The sequence below is a fragment of the Pavona decussata genome, unplaced genomic scaffold (genome assembly GCF_977016875.1).
Source record: "Pavona decussata unplaced genomic scaffold, jaPavDecu1.1 SCAFFOLD_300, whole genome shotgun sequence".
Lineage (NCBI taxonomy): Eukaryota > Metazoa > Cnidaria > Anthozoa > Scleractinia > Agariciidae > Pavona > Pavona decussata.
The window spans coordinates 5,648,067-5,670,000 of NW_028145697.1; the positions used below are offsets into that span (position 1 = coordinate 5,648,067).

General features: G+C 38.7%; 1 protein-coding gene and 1 pseudogene across 1 annotated transcript in view; both read left to right on the top strand.

Moving 5' to 3' along the window:
• Positions 1–16,903: 16,903 nt before the first annotated feature.
• The window catches only part of LOC146454828 (neuronal pentraxin-2-like), a 16,893-nt gene continuing 11,862 nt past the window's right edge, over positions 16,904–21,934 (top strand). The window contains exons 1-2 of the mRNA XM_085095028.1: positions 16,904–16,923; positions 21,703–21,779. Of these exons, the coding sequence (XP_084951154.1) occupies positions 21,707–21,779 (73 nt within the window). The 5' untranslated portion in view covers positions 16,904–16,923; positions 21,703–21,706. The remainder of the gene's footprint in view (positions 16,924–21,702; positions 21,780–21,934) is intronic.
• LOC146454829 (uncharacterized) lies at positions 16,975–21,091 on the top strand (annotated as a pseudogene).

Consider the following 21,934-nt stretch of genomic DNA (forward strand, 5'->3'; position numbering starts at 1 on the left):
TTTTTTTATTGTTATATTAACATGTTAAAAGGCGAATTTTAACTCGCATCCACTTCAGATGGATGTGTCTGGCACTGTAAATTCGATGTAAATGTTTAGAAAGCTATGTTCTTGTGCCCCTTTAAGGGGGCAATTTACCTAAATTTGAATGAAATTTAAAGAGGTTTGAAGAAGGGATAGAAGAAAGAAAATGATTTTTGGAACACCAACAGACAGTTGATACCCACGCAAGAGCACCCCAGGTTGCTAGTGGACTAACTTGGTATCCGTCTATTAATTATTAACTACAAATTCTAATTTTAAAACTTTATTAAATCTTTAATATTTCTTATTGCTTTTAATTTCACCAATCCTTCTAAAAAAACTACTTCTCCCAAATATACCCAAAAATCACCCAAAAACTTACAAAATATCCCACAACACAGATTCACTGGATAATGATAGGGTTTTTGGATTGCTTGAAACGTGAATGAGATATTTCCATTAAAGCCGTGTCAAGTGGCGGAAAAATGGCGTTTAGGTGAATTGCCCCCTAAAGACGAATAATTTCAAGAAAATCGTTGATGTAATCGACATCAACCTAAAAGATGTAAAGAAATCCACGAGTTCAAGACTTCTGCCAGAGTTGTGAATGAAAACAGTAATTTTACGACATTATAGGACGAAAACAAGCTTGGCACCTAAACGAGGCTGTGCCTCGTGCACATCTAAGAAAATGTGTCCCACATGGGAGAAAAAGACGCTGTCGCGTCTTATATAGTGTTTTCGGCATCATCAGGTTATTAACAGCTTCCTCGTGCGGGTTGACCGGTAAGGGTGGGACTCTGCAGAGAATCTGCGCCCATTGCCTCTACCCCAATGAGAGGGGTACGGGGGAGGAGAGACGGGGGAGAATTTTGCTCAAATTCTTTTTCTTTTTTTTTTTTTTTTTCATTGTTATATTAACATGTTAAAAGGCGCGTTTTAACTCGCATCCACTTCAGATGGATGTGTCTGGCACTGTAAATTCGATGTAAATGTTTAGAAAGCTATATTTTTGTGCCCCTTTAAGGGCGCAATTTAGCTAAATTTGAATGAAATTTGAAGAGGTTTGAAGAAGGGATAGAAGAAAGAAAATGATTTTTGGAACACCAACAGACAGTTGATACCCACGCAAGAGCACCCCAGGTTGCTAGTGGACTAACTTGGTATCCGTCTATCAATTATTAACTACAAATTCTAATTTTAAAACTTCACTAAATCTTCAATATTTCTTATTGCTCTTAATTTCACCAATCCTTCTAAAAAAACTACTTCTCTCAAATATACCCAAAAATCACCCAAAAACTTACAGAATATCCCACAACACAGATTCACTGGATAATGATAGGGTTTTTGGATTGCTTGAAACGTGAATGAGATATTTCTATTAAAGCCGTGTCAAGTGGCGGAAAAATGGCGTTTAGGTGAATTGCCCCCTGAAGACGAACATTTTCAAGAAAATCGTTAAAGTAATCGACATCAACCTAAAAGATGTAAAGAAATCCACGAGTTCAAGACTTCTGCCAGAGTTGTGAATAAAAACAGTAATTTTACGACATTATAGGACGAAAACAAGCTTGGCACCTAAACGAGGCTGTGCCACGTGGACATCTAAGAAAATGTGTCCCACATGGGAGAAAAAGACGCTGTCGCGGCTTATATAATGTTTTCGGCATCATCATGTTATTAAGAGCTTTCTCGTGCGGGTGGACCGGTGAGGGTGGGACTCTGCAGAGAATCTGCGGCCATTGACTCTACCCCAATGAAGGGGGTACAGGGGAGAAGAGACGGGGAAGCATTTTGCTCAAATTATTTTTCTTTTTTTTTTTTTTTCATTGTTATAGTAACATGTTAAAAGGCGCGTTTTAACTCGCATCCACTTCAGATGGATGTGTCTGGCACTGTAAATTCGATGTAAATGTTTAGAAAGCTATATTTTTGTGCCCCTTTAAGGGGGCAATTTAGCTAAATTTGAATGAAATTTAAAGAGATTTGAAGAAGGGATAGAAGAAAGAAAATGATTTTTGGAACACCAACAGACAGTTGATACCCTCGCAAGAGCACCCCAGGTTGCTAGTGGACTAACTTGGTATTCGTCTATTAATTATTAACTACAAATTCTAATTTTAAAACTTCACTAAATCTTCAATATTTCTTATTGCTCTTAATTTCACCAATCCTTTTAAAAAAACTACTTCTCTCAAATATACCCAAAAGTCACCCAAAAATTTACAAAATATCCCACAACACAGATTCACTGGATAATGATAGGGTTTTTGGATTGCTTGAAACGTGAATGAGATATTTCCATTAAAGCCGTGTCAAGTGGCGGAAAAATGGCGTTTAGGTGAATTGCCCCCTGAAGACAAACATTTTCAAGAAAATCGTTAAAGTAATCGACATCAACCTAAAAGATGTAAAGAAATCCACGAGTTCAAGACTTCTGCCAGGGTTGTGAATAAAAACAGTAATTTTACGACATTATAGGACGAAAACAAGCTTGGCACCTAAACGAGGCTGTGCCACGTGGACATCTAAGAAAATGTGTCCCACATGGGAGAAAAAGACGCTGTCGCGGCTTATATAATGTTTTCGGCATCATCATGTTATTAAGAGCTTTTTCGTGCGGGTAGACCGGTGAGGGTGGGACTCTGCAGAGACTCTGCGCCCATTTACTCTACCCCAATGAAGGGGGTACAGGGGAGAAGAGACGGGGAAGCATTTTGCTCAAATTCTTTTTCTTTTTTTTTTTTTTTTTTCATTGTTATAGTAACATGTTAAAAGGCGCGTTTTAACTCGCATCCACTTCAGATGGATGTGTCTGGCACTGTAAATTCGATGTAAATGTTTAGAAAGCTATATTCTTGTGCCCCTTTAAGGGCGCAATTTAGCTAAATTTGAATGAAATTTAAAGATGTTTGAAGAAGGGATAGAAGAAAGAAAATGATTTTTGGAACCCCAACAGACAGTTGATACCCACACAAGAGCATCCCAGGTTGCTAGTGGACTAGATTGGTATCCGTCTATTAATTATTAACTACAAATTCTAATTTCAAAACTTCACTAAATCTTCAATATTTCTTATTTCTCTTAAGGACGGTGCCTACTAATACCGAAGTATTTTTGCGCAGTTTATGACTATGCGGGAAAAGCAGATCTTAGCAAGGGCTACTGGAATCCAAAAAGAAAATTGAGGGTAACCATGCATTTTTCAGAGATAACTAAGCAATAATATCTCGAAAAAGCGCCAAAATATAAAGCAATGTATGGGATTTTTTCCTAACTTGAAGCTTTATTATCTCTGAAAAATGCATGGTTACCCCCAATTTTCTTTTGAGATACCGGAAACATTTGCTAAGTTCTGTTTTCTCCGTATAGTTTTAAACCGCGCAAAAATATTCCTGTATTAGTTGGCACCACCCATAGGAAACCCGAGTATCTCGAGATGCGCAGAACGTATGCGCAGTAACAATAGTAGGCACCGTCCTTAATTTCACAAATCCTTCTAAAAAAACTACTTCTCCCAAATATACCCAAAAATCACCCAAAAATTTACAAAATATCCCACAACACAGATTCACTGGATAATGATTGGGTTTTTGGATTGCTTGAAACGTGAATGAGATATTTCCATTAAAACCGTGTCAAGTGGCGGAAAAATGGCGTTTAAATGAATTGCCCCCTGAAGACGAACATTTTCAAGAAAATCGTTGATGTAATCGACATTAACTTAAAAGAAGTAAAGAAATCCACGAGTTCAAGACTTCTGTCAGAGTTGTGAATAAAAACAGTAATTTTACGACATTATAGGACAAAAACAACCTTGGCACCTAAACAAAGCTCTGCCTCGTGCACATCTAAGAAACTGTGTCCCACATGGAAGAAAAAGACGCTGTCGCGTCTTATATAATGTTTTCGGCATCATCAGGTTTTTAAGAGCTTCCTCGTGCTCGTGGACCGGTGAGGGTGGGACTCTGCAGAAATGACTCTACCCCAATGAGGGGGGTAGGGGGTAGCAGAGGCAGAGGAGGATTTTGCTTAATTTATTTATATATATTTTTTTTCATTGTTATATTAACATGTTAAAAGGCGCGTTTTAACTCGCATCCACTTCAGAGTCCCACCCTTACCGTTCCACTTACACGAGGAAGCTCTTAATAACCTGATGATGCGGAAAACATTATATAAGACGCGACAGCGTCTTTTTCTCCCATGTGGGACACATTTTCTTAGATGCGCACGAGGCACAGCCTCGTTTAGGTGCCAGGCTTGTTTTCGTCCTATAATGTCGTTAAATTTCTGTTTTCATTTACAACCCTGGCAGAAGTCTTGAACTCGTGGATTTCTTTACATCTTTTAGGTTGATGTCGATTACATCAACGATTTTCTTGAAAATGTTCGTCTTCAGGGGGCAATTCACCTAAACGCTATTTTCCGCCACTTGACACGGCTTTAATAGAAATATCTCATTCACGTTTCAAGCAATCCAAAAACCCTATCATTATCCAGTGAATCTGTGTTGTAGGATATTTTTTTAAATTTTGGGGTGATTTTTAGGTATATTTGGGAGAAGTAGTTTTTTTTAGAAGGATTGGTGAAATTAAGAGCAATAAGAAATATTGAAGATTTAGTGAAGTTTTGAAATTAGAATTTGTAGTTAATAATTAATAGACGGATACCAAGTTAGTCCACTAGCAACCTGGGGTGCTCTTGCGAGGGTATCAACTGTCTGTTGGTGTTCCAAAAATCATTTTCTTTCTTCTATCCCTTCTTCAAACATCTTTAAATTTCATTCAAATTTAGGTAAATTGCCCGCTTACAGGCGGACAAGAACATAGCTTTCTAAACATTTACATCGAATTTACAGTGCCAGACACATCCATCTGAAGTGGATGCGAGTTAAAATTCGCCTTTTAACATGTTAATATAACAATAAAAAAAAAAAAAATAATAATAATAATTTGAGCAAAATGCTCCCCCGTCTCTGCTCCCCCCTACCCCCCTCATTGGGGTAGAGTTAATGGGCGCAGAGTCTCACCCTCACCGTTCCACCCGCACGAGGAAGCTCTTAATAACCTGATGATGCGGAAAACATTATAGAAGACGCGACAGCGTCTTTTTCTCCCATGTGGGACACATGTTCTGAGATGTGCACGAGGCACAGCCTCGTTTAGGTGCCAGGCTTGTTTTCGTCCTATAATGTCGTTAAATTTCTGTTTTCATTTACAACCCTGGCAGAAGTCTTGAACTCGTGGATTTCTTTACATCTTTTAGGTTGATGTCGATTACATCAACGATTTTCTTGAAAATGTTCGTCTTCAGGGGGCAATTCACCTAAACGCTATTTTCCGCCACTTGACACGGCTTTAATAGAAATATCTCATTCACGTTTCAAGCAATCCAAAAACCCTATCATTATCCAGTGAATCTGTGTTGTAGGATATTTTTTTAAATTTTGGGGTGATTTTTAGGTATATTTGGGAGAAGTAGTTTTTTTTAGAAGGATTGGTGAAATTAAGAGCAATAAGAAATATTGAAGATTTAGTGAAGTTTTGAAATTAGAATTTGTAGTTAATAATTAATAGACGGATACCAAGTTAGTCCACTAGCAACCTGGGGTGCTCTTGCGAGGGTATCAACTGTCTGTTGGTGTTCCAAAAATCATTTTCTTTCTTCTATCCCTTCTTCAAACATCTTTAAATTTCATTCAAATTTAGGTAAATTGCCCGCTTACAGGCGGACAAGAACATAGCTTTCTAAACATTTACATCGAATTTACAGTGCCAGACACATCCATCTGAAGTGGATGCGAGTTAAAATTCGCCTTTTAACATGTTAATATAACAATAAAAAAAAAAAAAATAATAATAATAATTTGAGCAAAATGCTCCCCCGTCTCTGCTCCCCCCTACCCCCCTCATTGGGGTAGAGTTAATGGGCGCAGAGTCTCACCCTCACCGTTCCACCCGCACGAGGAAGCTCTTAATAACCTGATGATGCGGAAAACATTATAGAAGACGCGACAGCGTCTTTTTCTCCCATGTGGGACACATGTTCTGAGATGTGCACGAGGCACAGCCTCGTTTAGGTGCCAAGCTCGTTTTCGTCCTATAATGTCGTAAAATTACTGTTTTCATTCACAACTCTGGCAGAAGTCTTGAACTCGTGGATTTCTTTACATCTTTTAGGTTGATGTCGATTACATCAACGATTTTCTTGAAAATGTTCGTCTTCTGGGGGCAATTCACCTAAACGCCATTTTCCGCCACTTGACACGGCTTTAATGGAAATATCTCATTCACGTTTCAAGCAATCCAAAAACCCAATCATTATCCAGTGAATCTGTGTTGTGGGATAGTTTTTTAAATTTTGGGGTGATTTTTAGGTATATTTGGGAGAAGTAGTTTTTTTAGAAGGATTGGTGAAATTAAGAGCAATAAGAAATATTGAAGATTTAGTGAAGTTTTAAAATTAGAATTTGTAGTTAATAATTAATAGACGGATACCAAGTTAGTCCACTAGCAACCTGGGGTGCTCTTGCGTGGGTATCAACTGTCTGTTGGTGTTCCAAAAATCATTTTCTTTCTTCTATCCCTTGTTCAAACCTCTTTATTAATATAATCTTTCATCTGCAGCGCATATACGTATTTCATATAGACAATGAAATTTGTCAGCAAACTGTCTTGGATAGGAGTTCTTTGTATTTTAAAGGAAAAATGGGACTCACACAATTTTACGATTTTGTTTTACTTAATGCTTTAAACAGGTGTTCCAGTTGCTCTTGGATCTGATTTTAACCCTAATGCTTTCTGTCTCTCTATGGTAAGACATTTTTGTTGTTTAAATAATTTACTTTAAGTAACTTTATTGAACATAGACATAATACAATATCGCAAGATACAAATAGGTAGATTGCATGTGACCTCATGGCAGCCATAGTGGTGGATAGGAACAATAAGATTTTTCTCCTCTGGGAGTTAACTTCCATTTTTATGCAAACTATGTGAGCCAATTTTCTTTTGTTTTGTGCACCAACATGGCAACAATCCAATCCACCTATATGAAATTTAAATACAAATACATAATACAAAATCAAGCTTAAAACAAAGAGTCACTGAATAACTTACAATAGTAAAGACAAACAGTAAGTACGAGAGACTAAAGACTAAAGGCAGAGAAGGTTATTGTGCGGTTTCAGAAAAATCCATACCCACCCCAAGGAAGGGCATTAGATATTCCTAGGGGAAGGGGGGTCTTAAAAGCCAAAATTTTAGAAGCAAAGTATGAAGCTAAACTGGAATTTCCTGGGAAGAGGGGGGGGGGGGGGGGGGAAGGGGTGCAGAACTAAAAACCTTTTATCGGAGGAGTATGGATATTTTCTGGACCTAGACATTAGGCTGAGATAGGTTAGATCTTCTTTGCTTTCAATTGCCTTTTAAGTCAGTTAGGAACAAAGCAAGGGGAGGTTTTACATCTTTCATTTTGCAAGTATTTAGCAACTTTTTGGCAGAAAGGGCAAGAAGATTGTGCACTTATGCAAAGGTAGCTGAAACTCAATCTGAAGCTACTATACGCCTCAATTATTCAATTTTCTGGCACCAGATTCACAAGGCATTCCTAAGTTACCGGTAAGATGTGTCCCAAATTATGTTTTTATCATTTCTGAACAAAACAATATGATTCAAGAAAAAACGGTTCTCCCAACAGGAGTTGAACTTATGTCCTTATGCAAATGTGCAAAGATAGGTTAGTATGTATAATTAATGTGTGGGTCTGTGTGGAAATCTTTCCCTCTTCCACAATTTGTGTGTCAGCTAAGACAGATGCATTAACATAGAATTTTCAAAATATAACAAGCATTCTGTGTAGTGAGTTTCATGGTCATGATTGCCATAAAACTTGCAGGTATGAAACTGAGGAACTTGGAGGCTTATTTGATGAAATAAGAAAGAAAATATGTCATTGGATTTGAAAAAAAAAATTTTCAAAACAGCTGATTTCTCAGAAACTTTAAATGCCATAACAAAATAAATATAATCTTCTTAAAGTTAAAACATTTCTTATTAAGTGTGCCGAAACTCAAGGAAATGGTTTGAATCTTTCCTGTCAAAAAGCTTGATTTAATAATGTTACCAGCTCGATCTCTAGCTTCCATCTACATGTGGCTCATGATATTGATCCCGCTACACCACAAAAAATGTCTTATCTCAAAATAAACGGTTCGCCATATTTTCAACAAGTGATCATAGTGTAACACTTGTGAGATGAGGCTAAGAATGACAAAGTCACAAATTATAACTGCGCACGCGTTTGTGCGTGCAATACTACAGCAAGTGAAATCATGCGTTAGTTCCCTGTAAATCTCTCAGTTTGTACAGCTACCATTCAGTGCTAACTCTCAACGTTAACCAATATGCTTTTTATTGTCCTTGACAATGCATCTTGCCTGTGTTAATCTGCGCATGAAAATGGAGGAGAGTCTTGTGGCTGCTACAATCAACGCTGCAGCATCTCTGGGTCGATCACACACTCATAGATCACTGGAGCTGGGAAAGGTGGCAGACATGTTGGTTACGGAAAATATTTCAGGGTAGTTAGGTTATTTAGTTTAGGGCGTGCTTAACTCAGCAAGTCCTGGAATAAAGCGAAAGCAGAATTGTCTCAAAGACATTTCTAGCCATAGTTGAGCTTCTTGCGTTTGCAATTGTCAACGTTTGTATATAAAATCCGAAAACGTTTGAGTTTGAATTCACATTTCAAGCCGCCTGAAAAGTTTATTTGGTTCTCGGAACGCCTCCAAAATTTGTTGTTTAGTATATTATCGATTCCCGATTTGAAACAAAAACAAAACAACAACAACAACAACAACAACAACAACAACTACAACAACAACAACAACAACAACAACAACAATAACAAAACAATTTAATCTAAATAAAAAGTGATTAAAAACTCGCCCAAACGAAAGAAAAAATCTTTGGGAAGAATAAATGATCCCACTCTACTTCTCGTCAGTGCTGTCAATCATTTTTACTCGTGAATTGCGCATGCGCAAATGAACGAGTTATCGTAATGAACTAAAATGTCACTCGCTCGGTCGTTTCATCGTGCCCATCGTTCCATCGATGAGCTGTAAAATTTCAATAAATATGGGGTACTCTCACGGCTCGCTTAAGTTTCTCTTCTCCTTCAGTTAGAATTTTTTCACGTTTTTGGAGTTCGAAATTAAAAAAAAAAATAGCCTCGACCGCCGATAAAGAGGACATTAGGGATTTTGAGAATCTTAAGTTAATAAACTGCACAATCTTTTGAACGATTAACGAAGTGCGTGCTTCACATGTATTTCTAGATACTTGAACGGAGAACGCTACATTACGGTTAATCTTGTTCGGAGTACGGTAAAACCGGGAAAATATTACCTCTCAACCTGAAAAACAAAACAAAAAAAATTAGACACAGAATATTCCCTCTGCGGAAGTCGATTCCAAGAAGCCCGAGGACTTGCCACTACACCAACCCAGCAACACTGTCCAAAGGTTAAAAAAAAAAAAAGAAAAAACACGTAAAAGTGACGACGCGATCTATTGAACCGCTGATTTGGATGGCCACTATGGTGTTTCTTTGCTACATTAGCAAACGACTGCTCCTCATACTCTAGGTATTACAACCAAAGAAGCAAATATCATTTCATTCACCTGTTCAATTCACGAGTTCGGTGAGAGAGCCCTTTGATAATTTATAACATGATTTGATCATATACGTTTATTTTGTGATTTGTTGTAGATGGAACATCTAGTGTATTAGCTTGGTGGACATGACGAGGTCATCAAGTGTACCGTACTGTGTACAGCAGACCTCAGCAGAATGGAAAGAACGACTCATGATAAGTGGATGGAAATTGGAATTCGGCTGCAGAGCTTATACCTTATGGAAATGGAAAGAAAAACTCGTGATGGATAAATGGAAACCTTGTAGACAGTAGACCACAATGGAATGAGAAGACGAGCAAGAGGTGAATAAATGGAAAACTCGTGTACAGCTAACTGATACAGTTCGAGTACAAGGGAAAGAACAGCAATGGTGAAAATCGATTGGGTTCTGGAAGACTAAATGGCAAAATGCCGAAGAAAATATAAGTCATAGTTTTAGCTTTTCTGAACAAAAGCAAATAAAACCAGTGGCAAAAAGACGCATTCAATAGGTTTCAGTTATAAAATAGACTGACCATTTCTAAGTGGAACGATCTGACTTTATCGTGGAACGAGCTGACATTATTGTGGAAACATCTGACTTTACTGTGGAACGATCTGACTTGGAACGATCTGACCATGGAACGATCTGACCGGATACCTAAAATAGTGGTGGTTGAATACACCGTTTATCCTTAATATTCAGAAAATATTTTTTCAAAACGTTTTTATTAGGCCGGTATATCTTAATGTCTCCGCTTATTAACGCACAGAATGCACAAATGCAGGGTGACGAGGTACTCCACACTCAGTAGTTGATGAAGATTTGTATTCATTGATTATGCGTGTTTGTGGCAATAAAAGTATATTTTATGCACATCACAATACTTATTTTTCTCAATATTTGTCCGGGGACATGAAATAACGCGAATTTCGTACCGCTAAAATTTAGCCTACCAATTTTCTTTATTTGAGCGAATATAAATGAGTTCTTTTACAGTTGACTGGGCAAACTCATTTCTGTTCCTGTAAAATAGGCCTTATCACGGTTTTCGACGCCATTTTGACAAGTAGGCAAACACGTCTTGAACTAACAGTGTTTGCATGGAAATCCGATATCAAATAATTTTTATAGAACATCGCTTCCGAAAAATTCATGAATTGGAAACTTTCGTCACCAGGAAAAAGATTTTAAGGAATAAATTGCAGGGATGTAGCTGTGCCAGAAAGTGTCCAGTCGTGTTTTGAACTTTCCATAGATTTCCCTGTATTTTTTCCCGTGAACTATTTTAGTAGCAGTTCACGGCTGGTTCGCTATACAGACAACTGTATGGATAGATAGATAGTTTATTTAAAATCACCTCGCGTAATTATTTACAAAAATGGAAAGTTCAAAACACGACTAGACGCTTTCTGACATAGCTACACTCCTCAGTTATTTTCTGTAAAATCCTTTGCATAGTGCTTAAAGTTTCCAATTCATGAATTTTTCAGAAGCGATGTTTTATGAAAATTATTTGAATCGGATTTCTGTGCAAACACTGTTATTTCAAGACGTGTTTACCTACTCGTCAAAATGGCGTCGAAAACCGTGATAAGGCCTATACATACAGTAATGATTGATTATCGTTTAATCTAAATTAGCATATAGATTGATAAATTACCCGAAGAAAAGTTTCTTGTGCTTGAGCGTCACTGTTCTGTCATTTGAGAAAAAAAATGACGAGTGTCAGCAAAAGCACCTGTGCGTGTATTCTTATGGTGATGTCTGTTCTCATCAGAACTGTGCGTTTGCTTTCACTTGTATCGCTATGATGAAAAACAGCTTTGAGATCTTGAGAATGTGTAAAAGTACTCTGAATTACTTGTTCGAAACACTCTTCGTCGAAGGATTACATAAAAGCAAAGCTCAAGATTAGGCTTGTTCCGTGCGAAGTCATTTATTTAGCTGGAATGGAGTATCAAGTTGTTTGTTTAGCTGGAATTGCCTGTGACAGTAAACAATTTAGCTACACGCAAACTCTCGCGCGTGGTGTTCCGAAGCCTCGCATGTTGCTCTTAATTTTGGGCCGCGTGCGTGTTTACTCCCCCAAATATGGTATTTTACGGTTTACCCGAAAATACTATTTACACTCTAAACAAGTGTTTATGTAATGTAGGAAAACGAAAATACTTCAAGCTCACCCAATAAGGAATTCGGAAAGTAAGCAGAAAGAACTTTTCCTTGTTCCCTTATCGCCCAGCAGAAAATATTCCCTGTTTACATGTACGTGCAAATTGGCGCCATTCCCGACACTCCAGTTAAATTTTTTCAAAAACCATTTCCATTCGGCCGAAAACAAAAAGAAACTATTTTTCAAATTGCAAGTATGTTTCAAGTCACACAAGCTATTAAAATTGAGATTGAGGGTTCAAACTTAACTATATTTTACCCAGTTTTTTTTGAAGATTGCTAGTTTCCAAGAATGGATTATAAAAGTATTTATTTAACTGCGCGCGTGGTCCTCTCGCTCCGCTCTCGCTCCACGTTCGTGTGCCATGTCGTATTATATTTTCTTTTAAACAGGTTTCGTTGCCCCGAAAAACAAAGGATTTAAAAAGGAAAATCGACATAGTTTAGGAAGGGTACAAATGAAGAACCGTGGTTAATTTCTGATTATTTCTCAACGTGTTCTCGTGAAAGAACCATTTGGTGAAGGCACAGTGCAACACACCTTCCCCTTCCCTCCCCCCCTTCCGCCCACGGCTGATTTCCGGGTATTAGCATTTCTTGAAAACAAACTAGCAAATGCCCCACGGCAGGGACAAACGAGCTGTTCATGATAAGTCATCAACAAAGACAGTAAATTATTGATTCCCTATGTCTGGGAATGACACAAATGAGGTGGTAGATTTCCACCGAATGGTCACTTCCACGATACTAAGAAATAGTAGTTGTCCAAGGCGTTGTTTGGCAAAGCTTTTATTAGGATACACGTGAAGATAAGCCGAGAAACGAACGAATCAAGGTCTTTTTGAAATGTAGTAGTAGTAGGCTTCCAGGTCGGTATACGGCTAGCATCCCTCGCAGTCGTTTTTAGGGGACAGTGGGAGGCTAAGCTAGTATAGGGCTAATGCTTGAGAAAATGAACTTTCAATCAAAAGATGTCAGATGAGTGTGTTAACCTTAAAATTAAAAATCATAAATAAAAATAAAGTAAATCACTTTTTTTAAGTGTCAGCTGATGTATCTAACGCAGAGCACTAATTGGGGACACTCGCCAGAACGATCGAGCAAGTTAATAAATAGAGCAGTTAACATGGGTTTTAAAATGGCCTTATCACCGTTTTCGACCCAATTTCGATAAGTAGGCAAACACGTCTTGAAATAACAGTGCTTGTATGGAAATCCGATGTCAAACAATTTTCATAAAACATCGCTCCTGAAAAATGCATGAATTGGAAAATTTAGGCACTATGCAAAGGATTTTTCAGAAAATAACTGAAGAACCTAGCTGTGCTAGAGCGCATCTAGTTGCGTTTTGACACTTCCACACATTTGTCTGTATAGTAACTGGGAAAAGATATAGGGAAATGTATGGAAAGTTCAAAAAACGACTGGACGCTTTCTGGCACAGCTACATCCCTCCAATTTTTTTTCTTAAAATCCTTTCCCTAGTTCCAAAAGGTTCCAATTCATGAATTTTTCAGAAGCGATGTTTTATGAAAATTATTTGACATCGGATTTCTATACAAACTTTGTTATTTCAAGACGTGTTTGCTCCACACTCAGTAGTTGATGAAGATTTGTATTCATTGATTATGCGTGTTTGTGGCAATAAAAGTATATTTTATGCACAGCGCAATACTTATTTTTCTCAATATTTGTCCGGGGACATGAAATAACGCGAATTTCGTACCGCTAAAATTTAGCCTACCAATTTTCTTTATTTGAGCGAATTCTTAACAGTTTACCGATATAAATGAGTTCTTTTACAGTTGACTGGGCAAACTCGTTTCTGTTCCTGTAAAATAGGCCTTATCACGGTTTTCGACGCCATTTTGACAAGTAGGCAAACACGTCTTGATCTAACAGTGTTTGCATGGAAAGCCGATATCAAATAATTTTTATAGAACATCGCTTCCGAAAAATTCATGAATTGGAAACTTTCGTCACCAGGAAAAAGATTTTAAGGAATAAATTGCAGGGATGTAGCTGTGCCAGAAAGTGTCCAGTCGTGTTTTGAACTTTCCATAGATTTCCCTGTATTTTTTCCCGTGAACTATTTTAGTAGCAGTTCACGGCTGGTTCGCTATACAGACAACTGTATGGATAGATAGATAGTTTATTTAAAATCACCTCGCGTAATTATTTACAAAAATGGAAAGTTCAAAACACGACTAGACGCTTTCTGGCATAGCTACACTCCTCAGTTATTTTTTGTAAAATCCTTTACATAGTGCTTAAAGTTTCCAATTCATGAATTTTTCAGAAGCGATGTTTTATGAAAATTATTTGACATCGGATTTCTATACAAACATTGTTATTTCAAGACTTGTTTGCCTACTCGTCAAAATGGCGTCGAAGTTGAAAATTAACTAAATTCATTATTCTCCTGTAAACGTTATGACAATTTACGTTCAAAGTTAGTTAATGAAATAACCAAAAAAATATACTCTCTTCAAAGATCTCGATACAAATTTAAAAAATCTGTTTCTCTTTAATAGTATCGACCCAGTTATTTGTAGATCAATGGCTGCATGCATACATTAACGAATGCATGTTGTCCCAAAAATGATGTTATGAGCTTTAATAATTTCAGATAGGTCGGTAATGCCATGTATAGATATGGAAATACCTTAATAAATTGTTTTGTTGCTGTATTTTAGCTGGGCGTCAAGCTCGCGAAAATTATGAAAAGTTGTTGGGTTGACTCTTCGATGAAGTCGCATAGGAAGAGGAGTATTGGGGCTTGATTCAAGAAGCCCTCCTAATTTAAGAAGTATCTAAGCAATGTTTCTGAACAATAGTTAACGTTGGCATAACAATAGGGTATTGTCAAGAAAGAGTACTAAGATACCTCTTAATTTAGGAACGCTTCGTGATTCTGGTCCTAGAACGCTAAAGTCTAGGGTTGTACTTTTTTATAGAGCTGCAAAAAAATCACTATTGTTTCAAATTGTATTTGTGCTACGGTAGAAGAGCCTCGTTTTAAATTAATTAGAGAATTTCTTCAATTTCTCATAACAAATCCCTTATTTACTCATCCAACATGCGCACGAACACCACATCTCCAAAGGATATTCTGATGATCTCCAAACGACAAAAATTCTTGCAACAGAAAGTAGCACTCTCTTGCGTCGTGTGAGCGAATCCATTATAATCCGGCCCTAGCAAACTGCCCGATGGGTTTGACCTTTCAATCATTCATGACGCAATCGTTTCTTCATAAACAGCCTTTAAATTTATTTTGGCTGATGAAGTGGCGTTTGAGCTGAACTAAGTATCTTTAGCCTTTATAACGTCCTGAGTTTGAAAATAGATTTTTTCTATTTTACAACTAATAAATTGTTGCTTCAAAGTGGGCCTAAAGCAATTGAAACTGGCAAACTGATATTTCGCAACTTTGTTGCATAAAGATCGCTTATTTCGAGGCCCGAGGCCAGTAGATGTGGATCCCAATTCTCTTGCCATAGCTATGACAATTGCTTGGATTGTCAATTTTCCGAATAAATTACTCTAAATTGTGTGTGAATTCAGGGGCACCCAACGGATCGTTTCGGTAAATTATTTGTTCGGAAGGCCCTTAATCCCCTACAATTTTCGAAAAGGAATTTTCAGCACGAACTTTCGTGATATGGGAAATTTAAGGCCTAGTGTTTCCGGATTCATGAAAATGTTGTTTCGGGTACCGAAAAAAGGTCAGCTAAGATTCTCGGAAAGGAAATAGGACCTAAGGTTTTCGGGAAGTGGACAAAAATGCCCTACTAATTTCAAAAAGACTCAAGTTCCCCTAGAATGACCGAACAGATAAAAATATTATAGCGCTGCCTAAAATGAACCTATAGAACTTTAAAGCCACTCCAGATGGCCTAAAATAGCGTTTTAAAGGATCTGAGAGAAAATTGTCGTTGGGTGTCGCTGTGAATTGCTCAACAACGTAGCGCAACTTGTCATCGATTGTGTCAAATTATTTGTTTACATTAGAAGCGTTATTTGTTAGCACTTAATGCAAACCAAATTTTTTTGCCATCAGAGCAACCAATAGCAAAGCTACATGTCATCATTTGGCACACCTAATTTGTTGCTGACCATTGAAGTTGGGCTTTTATCTTTGAAGATTTCGAGTACTCAGCACCCAGCCAAATTAGAAAAGTCAGTCTCTGTATTTTCATCCTTCGCAGATTTTCGACTGTTTTCATATCAAAGAGTTCAAAGGAGGTGTCATTATAGCAAACCTACAAAACTCCCTGGTAAGTACAAAACAATTACGTGCTAAAGGTTGTCATTACCTCCAAAGCTATAGCCTCAAATTTCGTTGGCTTTCAATCTGATTATAAAGACACTTTGCTTTTAGTTGTTGTTATGGCAGAAATTTTACATTATATGGATTCTGCGTTCTGCAAAATATCTCTGCTGGCGTTTTAAGTTTCGTGCGAAGAAAAATTATTCTTGATGGCCGTGGCCTTCGCGCGCCTCTCACGTCCTTGCGCTCTCGTCCTCGCGCCCTCGCACTCACTCACTCGAGGTTTTGGCTCGTGATGTCTATGGTTCCAAGCCAAGAGAATTAAGTTATTTAAGGGTCATTCCCTTTTTGCACGTTATTAACTCCCCACATGAAAAAAGGAAACAGTAACAAAAAAGGCCTCAAATGATCGTACTGTATAGCGATAATGTTTGTATTATACCACGACTAATTACTGTATCATTTTACTCTGCTGAAACACGCAGCTTTTAAAAGATAATTTCTAGCGGGATTCAGTGTTGTGCAATCAGTGCAAATATTTGTCATCGCGTTTTAATTAAACCTTTTAGAATTTAGTTTAAATACGCGTATTTTTTCTTGCAAGTTAGTTTGTCGGCGTCGCGTTACGTAATCGTTTATTGTTTAGTTCGTAACTTCATAAGGCCTATCCTTTTTCGTTTCAAATTAAAACAAAAGTTTTGTATTTTCCGCCCTTGTAAAGCAGTTATTGTTTATCCGGAGTTGCCGTACAGGTCCGTACAGATCTTGTAAGTAGTTTTATTTTCGCTTGATTTCTTGTTCAATTGTCGTGCGTTCACTTTGGTTAGGGATTTTCCTGTACGCGCTTGTTAATTCTGTATTTTTCTTTCGTTAACATTTGTTCTAGTGAATCGTAAAGGTAATAAAGTGTGAATTTGAAAGTGTGCTTGGAGTGTCCATTACATATATTCAAAGATCTGGTGAATGCCATGTTGTCCGGATCCGAAAGGCAAAAAAGACGGCGCCGAGTCCATTCAGAAGAAGCCATCAATAGTTTACGACTGAAGAATTCGAGATCATGGTATTTGTTGAGAGTTACAGCGTTGTGCCGAGCAACTAAAGTTCTTCTGAATGACGCAAAAACTGTTGATGAAGTCTCGGAGAAACTACTGGAAATTAATAAAGCTTTCGTTCGCTTCGAAAGGGCCACTACGACTACATCGCTACCTTAGCGGTTGACCTAGAATTGTGGGAAAGCGAAGCCCGTTATTTCAGTTAAGGAACATTGCCAAAAATGAGAATCGAGCGATGGATACATAGCGCAACAGCAGTCGTTCTAACAAACGAAAACAACGATTTGCATGCCTTCTGAAGATTCCATGAGCATCGCGAGTTGTGGCAATTCACACTTATCCATCAGACGGCTAAGAGCCAAGCAAGCACTAGCGCATTTAAAATTAAATCAGTATGAAACAAAAGCAAGAGTTATTACGCCAAGAAGAAGCGACGAAATTAAACTTGGTGGTCTTGGAAGCTTAGTATTAAGTTCAAAGGACTGATCTTTAAGTAAAGTTGTTGCAAGATGAGGAGCCCATTTACTCTAACTTTTCAAACGCTTTCGAAGAACCGAATCCGTTAATGGTGAAGTCGCAAATGCATCTAAGCAGGACGATTATGAACTTCGAGCCGAAAAGAAAACTGATTTTCAGGACACTCGATCACGCTTGAACCGTAACGCGCGGGACCAGTCGGATCCAACGCAGCTTCCGCTCATTTAAAGGGAAAGAATCTGCCTGGCCTGAAGTAGTTATGGATAAGATGGCATTAACCAAAAAGCAGGGTTTTTCGTTGCCGAGGAAGGAGCTGACATTCTTCGATGGTGATCCTCTCGATTACTGGAACTTCACCAAATCGTTTCAAAACAGCATTACAGCCAACGCATCTAGCGAAAGCGAGAAGCTCATTTATCTCCTTCAGTACACATCGGGTGTAGCAAAGGACACGATCGAGTGTTGTTTAGTCATGGATTCTTCCCTGGGATACCAAATGACTTTGACATCCCTTCACAATTGCTTCGAAATACGTAACCAAGTTAACAGACGGGCCACCCTTAAAGCCATCGGACCGTGCGGGATTGTTAGCATTTGCAGACCAGCTAAAGGATTGCGAACATACACTAGAATCTTTTGGATATCTGGATGAAATAAACAGCACAGATAACCTAAGAAGAATTGTTCAAAGGCTAGCCTTTTCATCTCCGAACAAAGTTTTTTTGAAGTCGCGGATCAAATCCAGCAAACTGGTCAGAGAACAAACATCAGCCACATCGCAGAAATTGTCAAGGTGAAGGCGAGAGCTACGAACAATCCAGTGTTCGATTGCGTGATAGATGTTGCGTGTGGAAAACCAGATGACCAGAGACGAACGTCAGAGGCGTAGGGAGCTGCATCATGAAATGAACGTGTTATCACACTGAACACTTAAGAAACTTACTCCAGAGGAAGACAGAGTGCGCATTACACCAAAGAAGTTCCAGCCACCAGACATGCGATATGTCCAGCGTGCAACGGAGCTCATTCCTTGGTAAAATGCAAGAATTTCGTCGACAAGAACTTCAAAGAAAGTCTACAAGTGATGAGAAAGGCTCTCTTATACCATAATTGCCTTAAGTATGGTCACATCGCAGTGGGATGCCTAGCCAGGAGTCACGTGAAGTTCAAGAATGCAAGAGAAGACACCATACCCTGCTTCACCCTCCGCCTGCACAGCACACGATGAAAAGCAGAGGTAGAGTAGCTGACCAAGGAAGCCAAGTAGAGAGTAGTACACCGTTATGAAGTGGACAAGCAAACAGTACCTCAGCAGGGAAAGGAAAGGTGTGCCTGAGGGTAGTCTCTGTTAAAGTGCGAAGGCATCATGTAAGCAATACAGTGAAAATGTACGCCCTTCTAGACAGTGGTTCAGATGTAACCTTATGTGACAAGAATATGGCAATAGAGCTCGGAGTACATGGTCACCAGAAAACATTCTTCCTGACGACACAAGAGAAAGAAGATATCCCGAGAGTGGGTCCTGAAATCAGCCTGACCGTAGAGCTACTTGACGGTACTAAAAAAATAGAGGAAAAAAGACTGTGGATTTTTGATAGGTTGAACGCTTCAAGTCGAAGTATCCCGTCAGAACAAGATGCAAGAAGGTGGCCTCATCTGGAAGACATCAAGCTGCCAAGTATTAGCGAGAAAGAAGTCCGGTTAATCATTGGCACCAACGTTCCATAGGCCTTCTGGGTATTAGAAGAAAGGTGTGGTGAGAGAGGAGAGCCGTATGCCATACCCACACCACTTGGCCCAATGGAGAAGATCCAAAGCCAAGAATGCCATGTAAATGCCAACTTTCAGTTCAGTGGAGGTCACAACAAAAGATGATTGTCTTATGCAACCAGTTGAAAGGTTCTGGGCAATAGAAAACTTTGGAGTGACACCTGACTCTAAGGCGTGCATGTCTGTGGAGGATTAGAAGGCGCTGGCGGTCATGGAACAATCTATGAAACCCGAAGGTGGTCGTTACCATGTAACACTCCTCTGGAAACAGTACCCACCATTCTTGTCATATAAAAGACCCATGGCAGAACGAAGACTGCAAGTATTCAAAAAGAGGTTTCCTACAAGATGTCGAACTGTTTGGGAACTACAAGGCCACCACGGAACAATGCCTTGTTAAGGATCACGCAAGAAGAGTACCACAAAACGAGCTTCATGCCGAAGATAAGCCGCTGTGGTATCTGCCTCACCACCCGGTGTTTAACAAGACCGGCAAGACTAGAGTAGCCTTCGACTGTGCTGCAAAACGCAGAGGAACATCCCTTAACGATCAGCTTCTTACTGGACCGGATTTAAACAATTCCATCGTTGGCGTGTTGACCAGATTTCGTGAGGAACAAGTCGCGTTATCTGCTGACATAGATTGTATGTTTCACCAGGTCAGAGTGCCACCAGCTGACCAAGACGCGTTCAGATTCCTCTGGTGGCCGGATGGCAACCTAAGTGACGAATCAGTAGATCATCGTATGGAGGTCCATTTATTTGGTGCAACATCGTCGCCGAGTTGTTCCAACTTTGCATTGAGAAGGACATCAGATGACACCAAAGGTGAATTCAGAGATGAAGTATGAAGTAGTGAAGAGTGTCAAGAGAAACTTTTATATTAATGACTGTCTCAGACCGGTGAAATCATATAAAAACGCTGTTGAAGTTGCGGATCAGCTCCGAAATATCTTCTCCAAAGGCGTATTTCGACTCACCAAGTGGTTATGTAACAGACCAGAGGTCTTGAATTCTATTCCTCAAGTTGAAAGAGCTCTATCAGTGCTAGACCTTGACCTAGACAAAGAGAAACCACCGATATAACGAACATTGGGACTTCACTGGGATATGAAGAGTGACAAGTTTATGTTTAAGGTGGCCCTTAAAGACAGACCAAGTACCCGATGGGGTATACTTTCCTTGACGAGTTCCGTTGCAAGATCTCTGTAAACAGAAGCTTAGATGGGAAGATTCAATCAGCGATGTTGATAGCGAAAGGTGGGAAAAGTGGAAGAGTCAGTTGCCCAGTCTCTCTGAGATAACAGTAAACAGTCTCGTATATCAGATGAAAAAAAAAAAAAAAAAACAGCTAAAGGCATTTCCAAGAACGTCACCAAGCGGATGATTCGGCATCAGGATTACAAAACATGTCTACTTGAGAAACAACCGCAAATAGCCCGAATGAACCAAATCCGAAGCGAGAACTATCAACTCTATTTTGTGCTTTGACCAAAACAGGTCTTTCACCCTATGACGATAAGCGTTACATCTTGGGAAGCGGGTGCGATACACACGCCTATGGACACTATAAGTTAAATGCGTGAACCTCGAAAGACTGTAAATTAACTTTTAATAGGTTTGAACCGGCTATTGTTGATATCATTTCGACAGCGTTATTTCCATACATCATTAAAGTTCATTAAAGTGACTGTTGAAAAAGATAACTGGCTGGTTTTCTTCGGTTATCCTTTGAAAATGTTTAATATTTAGTTAATGAAAAAATAGTACGTGACAAATTTGTGTGTAAAGACCACTGTCCCATGGGTGTTTTCCATGGGTTTGCATGTATCAACCATTCTAGACAAGTTTAGGCAAGCCTTCCACATCTACTGTTTCCTACAACGACGTCACTATTTTGGTTCTACTAGCCTATTCATAGCTATGACGTCACCTTGAGGGTTGATCGTTGATCCACCCTGATCCACCCGTCGTAGAACCCCCATTCCGTATACTACTCACGAGTTTCTTTAAGTTGCAGTCCATTTCAATCCTGGCCATCCGCAGCCAAAGAAAATTAAGACTAGTCTCTCTGTACTAGTAGGGTTATTTTCAACAATACTGAACCATTATTGCAATGTTTCCAGTGGTACAAATGTTTTTTCTCCATCCAAAATAACACTAAAAATAAGTGACATTGCTCGTTTAACACCGTTCCCGTTGTTGATGGGTGATCCGCCTTTGCTAAGGATTTTATTTCCTCGACAGAAAGATGGCTGGAAAGAAAATAATCTTCTTCCTGTCAGTTATTCTGTCTCCGTTGGCACTGGTATCAGGCATGGCACGTAAGGAGTGATTTGCCTTTCATGTGGATTAGTGCATTTCTAACTTTTGGTTTGGTGTTAAAATAATACATAACTCACTTATATAGTGCTTAAATTATAAAATATTCTAAAGCACTACACAATAAGTAGTGTAATATATACTAAAAACTTGAGAA